Source organism: Rhagoletis zephyria, unplaced genomic scaffold (assembly GCF_001687245.7).
Source record: "Rhagoletis zephyria isolate East Lansing unplaced genomic scaffold, Rhagoletis_zephyria_1.1 Rzeph_scaffold_00962, whole genome shotgun sequence".
Classification (NCBI taxonomy): Eukaryota; Metazoa; Arthropoda; class Insecta; order Diptera; family Tephritidae; genus Rhagoletis; species Rhagoletis zephyria.
Genome location: NW_016158046.1, coordinates 1 through 11,944, shown reverse-complemented (window position 1 = coordinate 11,944; position 11,944 = coordinate 1). Strand labels below are relative to the sequence as shown.

At 32.9% G+C, this 11,944-nt stretch overlaps 2 protein-coding genes across 4 annotated transcripts in view; one reads left to right on the top strand and one right to left on the bottom strand.

Moving 5' to 3' along the window:
• The window catches only part of LOC108362207 (probable serine hydrolase), a 5,578-nt gene extending 2,872 nt beyond the window's left edge, over window positions 1-2,706 (bottom strand). Inside the window, exon 1 of the mRNA XM_017615082.1 lies at window positions 2,600-2,706. The gene's annotated coding sequence lies outside the window, so the exon portion shown is untranslated. The remainder of the gene's footprint in view (window positions 1-2,599) is intronic.
• LOC108362205 (1-acyl-sn-glycerol-3-phosphate acyltransferase delta-like) lies at window positions 1,143-9,508 on the top strand. 3 transcript variants are annotated; one of them, XM_017615075.1, is made up of 5 exons: window positions 1,143-1,413; window positions 6,806-7,039; window positions 7,127-7,662; window positions 7,743-8,100; window positions 8,166-9,508. In XM_017615075.1, the coding sequence occupies exons 2-5, from the start codon at window positions 6,859-6,861 to the stop codon at window positions 8,264-8,266; spliced, it is 1,176 nt and encodes a 391-aa protein (XP_017470564.1). In that variant the 5' UTR covers window positions 1,143-1,413; window positions 6,806-6,858; the 3' UTR covers window positions 8,267-9,508. The 3 variants fall into 3 exon arrangements, with proteins under 3 accessions (XP_017470564.1, XP_017470563.1, XP_017470565.1); XM_017615074.1 differs by having other exon boundaries at window positions 1,143-1,433; XM_017615076.1 differs by lacking the exon at window positions 1,143-1,413 and adding an exon at window positions 6,486-6,504.
• Window positions 9,509-11,944: the final 2,436 nt, after the last annotated feature.

Here is an 11,944-nt window from a genome sequence, read left to right as displayed (position 1 = left end):
CTTTTTTTTTGAAAAATGGGCGCAGTTTTGTTTTACAACCGTGCTTTTAGTTGTATTAAATTTGTTCTAGAATTGTATCGAAATCACTAATTTGCACTGCTTACACTGATTTAAAAGAGACTGAAAAGTAGAGGAGAGAATTTGTTCAGTCAAAATTATCTATCAGTTTATCAATGCTAAAGTTACACTAATGGCCAGTTTTTCAGTGCTAGGTTAAACTTAGATTGAGTAAACCGAGTTTAAATTGAACAGCTGGCTGACATTTGATTGGCTGATCTTAGTTTAAACCAGCCAGATCAGGCGTTTAAACTTAGTTTAAACCACGGTCGTGCACTGAAAAACTGGCCCTAAGGGTCTTCACATTCATTTTGGTAGTTTTGGTAAATTGCTGGTTGACACTCGGTAATTTTATCAACTGTGGACGCCTTTTTCAGTCTTCTTTTGTTAGTCTGGTAATCTATGTCGTAGCTCTTTTCTCAAAGAAAATAAATTGTAGCAGAAAATTTAAGTAATTTTATTACTCATATGCGTTATGCCTTTCGGCAGCAGGCAGATTTAAAATTGAATAAATATCGAACAGCTGATTGCAGTTTACCAACCACCAGAAAAATTATCAAGCTTGCACCACGATAATTCGGTACCAGGTAAACCGATAGTAAAATAATTTTACACAAACAAAATACATGGGGAAAAGTTACCGAACACCTAGTACCAAGCTCCGTGTGAAAACCCCTACAGTAAAACTGGATCTAAATCTTCAAAACCTTAAAACCAGTGGAGTTCAACTATTTAAAAGCAGTTGTGTTTTAACTTGTAATTTTAAATTGCCTTTGACAATTGCAAATCCACTTTAATTAACCCATATGCAATGTGGGTTCCATTTGGTTTTGTAATGTGTGGTCATATTTATTTGGCATAAAACCTAAGAAAATGCTTTTCCTTAAAATTTCTCAGACCTTTTACTCAATTTGTTCAAATAAATTTAAGTTAAAGGTATGCAAATTTAAGAAAACGCAATTGCTTAGTTTTTATGCGTACTACTTATTGTATGTAATTCCTTTGTATTTTTTATTTTGTTAAAAAAATACGATAAACCAAAATTTTACGATTTTTTGGCCGAAATTACGATTTTTCAGGGTAACGTTACGATTTTCCAGCGAAAGCTTTCGGCAACGCTGATTGGCACCATAGAACTTTTCTACTGATCCCTTAATGGTTAATCAAATGGATCGTAAAGGCAAGGGTTAAAAGATTTAAGCAGCCGAGGTGGCAACATCACAGTTGAAACCATATGACTTTTGACGTTTTATTTTGCAGCAATTTGTTTATTGCTGAAATTGGATTATTGGCGACTGGAGCAAAATTTTCAAGTTGAGAAATTCAGTGTTATTTTTTTTATACTGCGCAGCAAAGGTAATTTCAAATAATACGATGTAAGTTAACAAGTGCTTTGCGTGATATAGCAATAAAATTAGCTACGAGGTTTGGGCTGGTATAGTTGTCCACCGGGAGCATTTGTAATATGAGCACTATTTAGATTGCGATGTTACGTAGATGATTTAGTGGAACACCGGCAGAGGCTATTTACTTCACCTTATTTTCATTTTAAAACTATAACTTGTTTGTCTATTAATAAAAATACTAATATTGTGACGTAAGCATAATTGGCATGTCAAGGGTGAATTAAAGTGTAAATTTATATACATATTTATCTTGATTACATACGTATGTTTGTATGTACATATCGATGGTCCTCAGCAATAATGACAATTCATAATTCATAAAATACGTCCCTTACCACTGTTAAGTGGCCCATGTGTCCGATCATTGTGGAATTAATGTTTTACTAAATCAAGTAGTAGGGATTACTACAGTACGAAGTAAGGATTAGACATCAATTAGAGACGTCCGCCAACGTGTAACAGTAGTAAGAGCTTTTATTTTTTGAATTTTGAATTGTGTCGTTATTGCAGAGGACCATCGATATGCACTATACTTCATGACTGCTGTTTGCAAAGTTTTGTCATTTGCATAGAATTTTATTTACTGTACTGTGTTCCGTACTGGTAACAATATCCTATTCCTATCTCTTACGTGTAAATAACCCCTTAAACACGAGCGGCTAGCTGTACGCTGTAGGTTAATAGCGACATTAACCTTTCGCTATTTTGATGCCATATGGCGTCATGCTTTTTTGAATACTCACAGATTTAACTGAGCTTATCTGAAATTATATTTTTATATGAAACGCTGTAATGGGAAGTTGTATAACTATATTTTAATATGGTATTGTTATTTTTATCCTTAGTAGATGAGATTTTGTTTTAAACTTTACTTAAATATCGATTTTCTTCTGCTTAGAAAGGTCTAAAAGATGTGCCGAAAGTGTTAACGCATACAAAAAAAACATTAAATACAAAGTAAAAAAATACCTTGAAACCATGGGTTAAGTCGTTTTTGTCTATAATGAAATTTTGGAATTCAAGCAAATGTGTCACGGCATCATATAAATGATAGCAGGCCTCTTGTATGTACACATGCATGTACATATTTATTGTATGATTAATATAAGGTGCTTTTGTGCACTGGATTAGCTCACCACATAGATTTGATTTCTTTCGTTGCTCCCATCTGTTGATAAATACATACAAACATAGGTCAGAATGTCGTACAAAGACCCAGCTTTTAGTAAAGTCGACAAAAGCAATGACAAAAAATTAATTAAATACATATGTTTTAGATTACATTATTGTTGTTAAATGAAAATCATCAAACTGAAAATGCAGCGGTAGCTGATATTCAAAGCGCCTTAAGTTTATTCCCGAATCAAAAAGTAAGACGTGGGCAGTACATATGTATGTATGTAAATTTCTAGATATTTTTTGCTAGCACAACTACTTTTTAATTAGCATAACTACCGAGCATGTAATAATTTTTTATGCACCATTTGTTCTTTTCAAACCCTGGGTCGTATTCTTGCTTGAAAATTTTCCATTACTTTTCTATACAAAAACATAAAATTTTCGATTCGTACGAAATTAAGAATCCGCACCTCTAACACCTCGGCCACCGCAACATTTGCATCAAATCGACATTTAAGAAAAAAAAATGTGCAAGCCTATACATACATACATACATACGTTGCATGTTTCTCAAATTTTCACTTTTTAACCCAAATTAGATACACTGCCGGAACAAAGTATTGGCACAGCAAATTTTTCACAATATATGCAAAAATTTTTATTCTAATATTTTTCCGCCAATTTTGTATAAAAATATGGTTCATTCTACAACAAAAAAAAAAATATAATTCCTAAACTTTGCGAAAAACTCACGAAAATTTAGCAAATTTTCAACCTTCTATCAGATTTTTTAGAATTTTTTGAGTATGCAGATTTGTAGCCCAATCAATTTTATTATAATAAAGTAAAAGTTTTAAGCAGCTAATTCCCTAGCTACCGTTGATTTTTGGCAATTTTTTTCACGCAGTCTCTTCTGAATTTTCGCGAGTTTTGCACAAAGTTTAGGAATTATATTTTTGTGTTTTTTGTTGTAGAATGAACCATATTTTTATACAAAATTGGCGGAAAATATTAGAATAAAAATTGTTGCATATATTGTGAAACATTTGCTGTGCCAATACTTTGTTCCGGCAGTGTACCTATGAACATACATACATACATAGTACCCCTGCGCTGTATTGGTAAGCAGTACGCACTACCGCATTCCGCAAGGCCCGAGTTCGCGCCCAGTTTCCGGCCAACATCGGCAAAAGTGCAGGTCCCTCCCCTTTGCGTCATAACATCAAAGCGTACGCCACAAATCGGAGGAGAAGCTTGGCCAAACACTGACGTATCGCGTAAGCGCCAATCTATTCTTATTATTACATACATACATATGTATGTAAGTATGCATGTATGTGTATACATGGCGAAAGTCATGCAGTATTAGTGGCCACTAGCCACAAGTTTCAATTTTTACTTATCACTCATGTTATAGAAGACTGTCACAACTCAAAATACGCGATTTTCGAGCGAAAGATACGGAGATACTTGATATATGACGATAAATAGTTTCTACAAAATTTTGTGCCAAATTCTTGTGCGTTCGAAGATAATATGCATCTCCATTCTCTGGACTTTTCAAGTAAAATCAAATCTTTAGACGCGTTTTCTGAAAACTTCATTTTTTTAAGTTGTAACAATTTTTAGTAAATGAGCTGCATCGGAATAATGTTGTTCCGTTCACCTTAGTCGAGTTTTATGTAAATAATTGATTGTTTATTTCTTGTTGCATGAATAACAATTTGAATCAGCTTATAAATAAATGTATACATATACATATACATACATAGAGGTCGATGTTTTTGCAAAACCGCCCATCGACCAGTTGCAAAACCGCCTAAATCGTCGTTGTTTTTGTGTAGACCTCAACTCCAGGCATCGAGATTTATGCATAACGGTCGTTAAATCGTTATTAAAAAAACTGATTTGAAAAAAGAATAGCTAGAGAAAATACCGCCTATCAAGACAATGCCTTCAAAGAATAAACCGTTTTTTCGCTCTCCTGTAAAATTTGAGTGCCGTAAGATAGGCGGTTTTGCAATTGGGTGATGGGCGGTTTTGCAAAAACATCGACGATATATATACATATGTATATGTAAATTTCATACGTTCGTGCCGCATTGATTTGGCTATTTCGGAGATTGTAAATTCCTTTGTACACACAAACACGAATTGATAACGAAAAAGCAATATATAAATAAATTTTTTTGATAGCTAACAGTGCGTTAAAAGTTGTTAAAGAATAGTTCACTAACCAATTTGTCACGGATTTTCTTTAAAATTATATAAGGAGGTAGCAGATTTGTTAATTTACTGATTGTGGATATCGAACATAAATACTATACACACAAATGGCAGCGCACTTCCTCTGCCTACTACAGTTTCACAAACTAGGGTTAAAGTCTAACGTATTTAGAAGCTCTTATTATCATACGAAATTCGGTTAAAATTTTACAATCGTAATTTATGTTTATTTTGCGAAAAAAGCGTATTATTAAGATAAGGGTTAGACTTTGCTTAGCCATAATAATATGTCACTCTTATCGTAGTTTCTAATTAACACGAATTATTACATAGTGTGAGATGATTGGCGGCGTAACACAAAGTTCATATTTGATTAATAACATTCGGCCCGCGCAAAGTGACCAGATTAGAATTTTCACAACTCTACCTAGCTTTTGCCATTTAATTTAACTGGAAACTTTGGTTTCAGCAGTTGCAAAAAAAAGCCTGTTTGGCATTTTTTTTTGTTTCAAAAATGTATCGACTTTTTTAAAAATCTATTTAGAAATTTGGCTAATATTTGCACTTTTTAAAAGTAAATTTAAAGTAAGCTAGAAGCCCTGAGCAACCGACAGAGTCGAGATTATTCTCTTCGGGCTATTCATGAAAACTAAGTATTTGTGTATCTTTCACAAAATTAGAGTTATTTCCCCTGGATTTTATTACAAAGACGGATCCTCTCACACCACAGGCTTTTTAAAAATCGAAAAATAAGGCCAACAGATCATAAGCTAAGTGCAAATTGAATGAACTTTCTCAAAAAATTCGTTAGCCTTTCGAAGACTTTTGCAGCTAGTTTACATTATTTTCGCTGAATGCGCCAGTTATTATAACCTTTAACCTCATGAAAGCTATAGTCATATGGATCGTTGGAGATTTTTGATATGCCTGCTAATAATATAATACTTGTAGAAAATATACAATTGACTACATTACTACTCCCAAGTGCCTTACAAAAGTCACACCAAAGGCTAGCTCATTACATACATAGAAAGTTTGAAATAACTTTCCAGGGGCAAATTTCAAATTTTTGAAATGATGAAGTGAAAAGAAAAGATTCAAAATCTGTGAAATTTCTTTTTTTCTTTTCTAATTATCAAATCATTTTATCTTTCTCGATCATAAAGACATATAATACATATGTAATCATCTATCAAAAATCATAAGTGGTTTTTGAACTTTTCCGAATCCAAAAAAAAATTTCTGGTAAAAACTTTTCCCAATCACTTCCTGAGTGAATTTGAAGCAAAGTCACTTGAAATCGAATTGATTGGGGTTGAAATTCACTCTTAAGTGAAGAAAAATGTTTTCACTTCACTTTTCACGGAACGAGAATTGGCCTTCAGTTGCTGACCTGGTCACACTTGAAGCGCCGGCAGTTTCTGCACATATCTACATACATACATACATATGTATGTACTATTTATGTTTGATAAGCATTTTTATTACTACAATGTCGCTATTGCTAAATGTAGTCATTTTGATACATATTTGCAAATCTATTCAATCGATATTTAATTGGAATTTATTATAAATCGAATTTTGCTTTCATCAATTAACGAAGCATATGCGCTCTAATTTTAGTACTTCTAGCTAAATGGTGGCGAGCAGAGATGCACTGATCGCTAATTAGTGTCATTAAAAAGTTAGCGTGAAAGTGAGTTTGAATTCGGTAGTCTGAGTTGAATGTGAATTTCATACATATGTACGTAACTTGGCATATGTAATTAACAATAAAATTGAAATGAAAAATATAAATTACATAGGCGAAACCGAAAATGAAAAACGAAAACGGTTAAAGTGGCTCACAAACAAATCTGCAGCATCTTTTCTCGTGATCTGAATTTAGGCAAATCATTTCAATTTAGAATCCTCCGCCTTTTTATATGACATACTACAATGCATTTATTTTTTTACACGAAATTTTTATACAAATGCATTTTTCTCATACTTTACAGAAAACAATTTAATAGAGAACGATACCAGCGAATGATATATCTGTACATAAATCATGTCTTCACTTGGAGAGCTTAAAAAGTTAAGACTGATACACTTATGCATTGCCGTCACTTTCTTCATATCCGGACTGGTGATAAATCTGCTGCAGTTAATATTACATGTGGGATTGAAACCTTTCAATGTTGTGCTCTTTCGGCGCATCATGTACTATCTCTGCTATTCGCTGAACTCACGTAAGTGTTATGCAAACAATATCGAACTGAAATATCTGCCCCCCCGTTCTTCATAATTAAAAACTACTTGATTTTTTCATTATGTAGAACTACTATTTTTCGCCGAGTGGTATTCGAATAGTAAATTACATGTTTATATGGACCCCGATGACTTCAAAAAATACAGTGGTAAAGAACATTGTATGCTTATGATGAATCATGCTTATGAAGTCGATTGGCTCGCCGGTTGGATGTTTACCGAAAAGAATGGCGTTTTAGGCAATTGTAAAGCGTATGCAAAGAAAGCTATTTCCTATGTGCCTGCAATCGGTTGGGCATGGTATTTCGCTGAATTTGTGTTTTTGGAACGTTCATACGACAAGGATAAGGAGATAATTGCACGTCAACTAAAGGAGGTGTTTGCCTATCCAGATCCTGTATGGTTGCTGCTGAATGCTGAGGGAACGCGCTTCACGCCGAAGAAACACGAGGCTTCTGTTAAATTTGCACAGGAGCGTGGTATGCCTGTGTTAAAGCACCACTTGATACCGCGCACAAAGGGCTTCACTGCAAGCTTACCCACCCTACGTGGCCGTTGTCCAGCCATCTATGATATTAACCTGGCCTTCAAAAAGGATGCTAAGGTGAGTGCTTTACAACAAACAATTGCCCAATTGTTATGATAATCAACAACCGCTTTGATCACACTCAAATTCAATTGTAGAACCCACCAACTATCTCTACACTGCTGAATGGACTTCCGATAGAGGGTTTCATGTTTGCACGTCGCATTCCACTCGAGAGTGTGCCTGAAGACGAGACAGCGGCTGCTGAGTGGCTACAAAATTTATTCCGCGAAAAGGATCGCATTATCGATAGTTTCCATACAACAGGCAGCTTCTTTGAAACCTCCGGCTTTAAGGAAGTGCCTGTAATGCATTTTAAATATCGGCCATATAATTTTTTGAATTTTGCACTCTGGGCTGTATTCTCGATATCACTAATACTCTACTATTTGGTGTCTTCATTTTTGTCTCAAAATTGGATTGGCCTTTCGATTGCTGTCGGCATACTATTAGCGAGTAAGTCCCAAACTGCTAAAATTTTTAGTCATAAAATTATTTAATTATTTGATTTTATTTTCCAGTCTACATACTTATGGTTAAGTCGATCAATATGTCGAAAATCAGCAAAGCTTCATCTTATGGCTCCGAAACACCAACGCAACAACAACAAAAGTCGAAGTAACTGAAATGTTGATAGAAGGGCTTGCGGGCAAACAACTTGTAAGCGTCCATAAGTTACAAATTTTATCAAATATGCATAAGCGTACACACAAAATAAAGCGTACAAGCGATATGATTAGAAGAGTATCTTATACAAACAAACATACATATATAGCCGTAAATGTATTTTCACAATATCATGTTAAAGTGAAAGAAGTGGATTAAATTTTTATTTTTTAAAGAAAAATCGGGCAATGTTCATGTGTAATTGAAATATGCTTGCAAATATATATGTACATACATGCATATATAAAAATATATATACATACATGTCTGTGAACAAATTTATAGCAAAGTAAGTGGAGATCCCATTAGAATTATCCTAACTACTATGTAATATTAATGTTAATGTGACTTTTGAAATGTTAACTACATTTATACATACATACATACATACATACATACATACATATATTGCTGACTAGGGCAACAGTTGAATTGTCAGCTAACTAATTGATGTGAATTAATTTTTACTTTGAAAGATAAATTTATTTTTAAGATGTTGTTTCTTTAACGACTTGTAACTCTATTTTCTATGGCGAATGAAACTAAAATTAAAGAAGCACAAAACAACAACCACCTACTACAATTTAAGTGATTTAAGCTTGTAAACCACCTACCGAATAAAAACTCAAAGAAATACTTCCCAACATTAGAGTTAAATGCAATTTAATAATAATTTCAAAAGAAGAAACTGAGCTTATGTAAATAGGACAGCCAAACACTAGAACAATTTGAATTTAGTAAATAAATGGAAATGTGTGGCACGTAAACATTTGCTAAAAGATTTAAAGCTATGTCTAACTAACAGCATTGTCCAACAATTGATATTTTGGTACATATTTTAATAACTTTTATGCATTAAAAGATTAAAGCGCAAATGATGCCTGCAACTAAATGAGAAGTAAGATTTATCTAGTTTGAAGACAATACTAAATGAATAACGTTCCCTCATTCTGATGAATTTGAGTTAAAAAAAAAAAAAGTTATTTAGTAGCAGAAAAAATATTTCATTGTTTTCCAAAAATGTATTGTTCTATATTAGATAAAGAGTAGTGAAATCTTTTGACTAAGAAGCCGCATGTTTTGTAATCTGAAAATCATGTTAGGAGTATGCAAACGCATATAATCTTCCAGAAAGTTATATTTTTTTTTATCAGAAACGCATCAGAAGGGTAATTTACATTTATTTCTTTTTCAGGTTCACATACATACATATTGACAAATCACTTTTTTGGTGTAAGTGTAGTTTGTCCGAATGAATTTTATAGAGATTTATTAGAATTTAAAATGGGTAAAGACAAATTATGAACTAATATTGTATTAATTTCTTAAAAATTTTCAAAGAAGTTTAATAATAAAATTGTGCTGAAATTTTTGTTATATATAAACGCCTTTTTCATTCTTGGGGTGTGTATAGGTAATATAAGTTAAATAATCTTTAGGATACATTTTTTGATTACAGTGCCAGTCGGGAAGAAAAATCCGTTACACGGTGGGTGAAAAATAAATAGGGACGCGGCATTTTAGCAAGTTTCGGGTATTTTTCTTTTGTTTATTTAATGTTTACTAATAAACCAAATTTCAAACTTTGTACAAAAATTAGGAACATTCAAAAATGATTCATCAAAATTTCAAACTTCTCAATCGGAATTTTTAGAAAAAAATTTGTACGCATTTTGCCCATATAAAAAACTTATTCGAACATACTTCGCATGAAAGAAAATGAGTAACACCATCTAGCAAAAAATTATTAAAAACTTAAGAAGCATTTCACCAAATTAACACTTACTTTCTGTTACATTAAAATTTAATGGGGTATAAAACTGCAGACCAATTTTTCTAAAAAATTCTGATTTATGAGTTTGGAACTTTGTTGAATTTTCCTAATTTTTATACGAAGTTTGAAATTTGATAATCGCATGGTTTTTGTTCGAAAATGAACTCTACTTTTAATTAAAAACTAGCTGATACCCGCGTAGCCTAAACAGCTACCTGTCCAGACTCATTTTCATGTTTTTTAATTAGATCTCTTAGAACGATTTCGTGTATACAGTTTTGTAGCCCATTAAAATCTATTAGAACAAAGTGCAACTTTCAAATGGCTAAAAGTTACCGTTGATTTATTAGAACTTTTTTTTTTGTCGAAGATGCTACGTTTTTCTTCTATATAAAAATTTGCGTTCATTTGTTACCGAAAATATTTGAAGGCATGGAGTTGATTTTCCGAACTTTTGGAGTATTTTTTTTAGTAATTTCTCTCGGATACTGAACTAATAGAATAAAATTACCTAAGATTTCTAAAATGACTCAGTTGTTTATTAACTGTGTGGGCCCTAGTGTACACTGTAGCTGGAGGGTAGTATATTCATGCATGCATACTACATATGCACATACATATGTATGTATGTATGCATGAATGTGCACCCAATCTCTCATTTTGCGTATTGATTTAGCAATGTGTGTTTACTTGGCTTCGGACACCACTGCTATTTATAAGACTCGAATGAAATTACGCAAATTGCACTCACAACTATAGATACATAAAAAATATATTTTTATGTACATTTGCAAGTGCATGGCTATTTACTGTGCAATCAAGTTAATTAACGCACAATTGACTTCCAACGTCATTGTGTAGACTTAAGAAAAGTAACAAAGGAAGTAGGACTATATAAAAATTTGCATATAACCGCGAACAGCTGATCGATCTTAGAAACTACGCTCATTGCCACATGAAAAGATTTTAGTTTTTTATTATAAATTTGCAAGTTGCAGCAAAACGAAATCAAATCAATGCTTACAAATTTACCTTTAATTGTAAATAAACAAGCAAGCAGAATTTTGCGAAAACATAAAAACAAAATTAATCCACTTGAGAATATTTAAGTCAAGTGAACTGTCAACTGGGCTGGGCTGTTGTTGACACAAGTCCATTTGGGTTGCCAGAAGTCAGCTGCAGCAGCCATTTGAAGAAGCACACAATTTACTCTTGTGTTCATTGTACCTGTGTAATGTTAGTACGTCTGTGAGAATGCATTAATTAATATATTGGTTTTTAGCATTCGCGTAACACTACACATACTCTTGCTAAAATTTAACGAAGTTTTTATTAAACATTTTAACAATCTCAAAGCATAATAACGCTTCGTTACAAGTATTGCTGGCGTTTGAAGTGATTTATTTTGAGTCTTAAAACAATCGATATATCGCTTTGATTTCCTGTCTGTGAGTGTATGTGTGTGTATATGGTAGAGCAATACAATTTTAATCAAAGCAAATTGTGTGTACTAATCCAATGCACAAATGAAAATGTTAATTAGCAGTTTTGTGTTAAAAGCTTTCTATTTTCTTTAAAACCCGCCAAGAATTTGACTTCTTCTTTGTTTTTCCGATACAAGTTCCGGTTTGTTTTTTACTACTTTATCGTTGGAAAAAAAATAAAAAAAAAGTGTTTACCGTTTGGGAAAACTGGTATCGTTCCGAAATGGACTAGTCCGATGAGAATTTTATTATACACCTATTCACTGCAGGGTTTCAGTTGTTGTTGATGATATTTATAAAAGCTCTCGTGTACGAGTTTCGATCGCGACTGATACCTGTTTGGAGAAAATTTTAGTCTTTCATGTTCATTTGCAGC

What these genes read in the sequence shown, in the direction of transcription:
- LOC108362205 (XM_017615075.1), top strand. Translation starts at nt 6,859, where the DNA reads ATGTCTTCACTTGGAGAGCTTAAAAAGTTAAGACTGATACACTTATGC. An exon ending in CCTTCAAAAAGGATGCTAAG is followed by an intron (nt 7,663 to 7,742) that starts GTGAGTGCTTTA and finishes ATTCAATTGTAG; the next exon opens with AACCCACCAACTATCTCTAC. An exon ending in TGTCGGCATACTATTAGCGA is followed by an intron (nt 8,101 to 8,165) that starts GTAAGTCCCAAA and finishes TTTATTTTCCAG; the next exon opens with TCTACATACTTATGGTTAAG.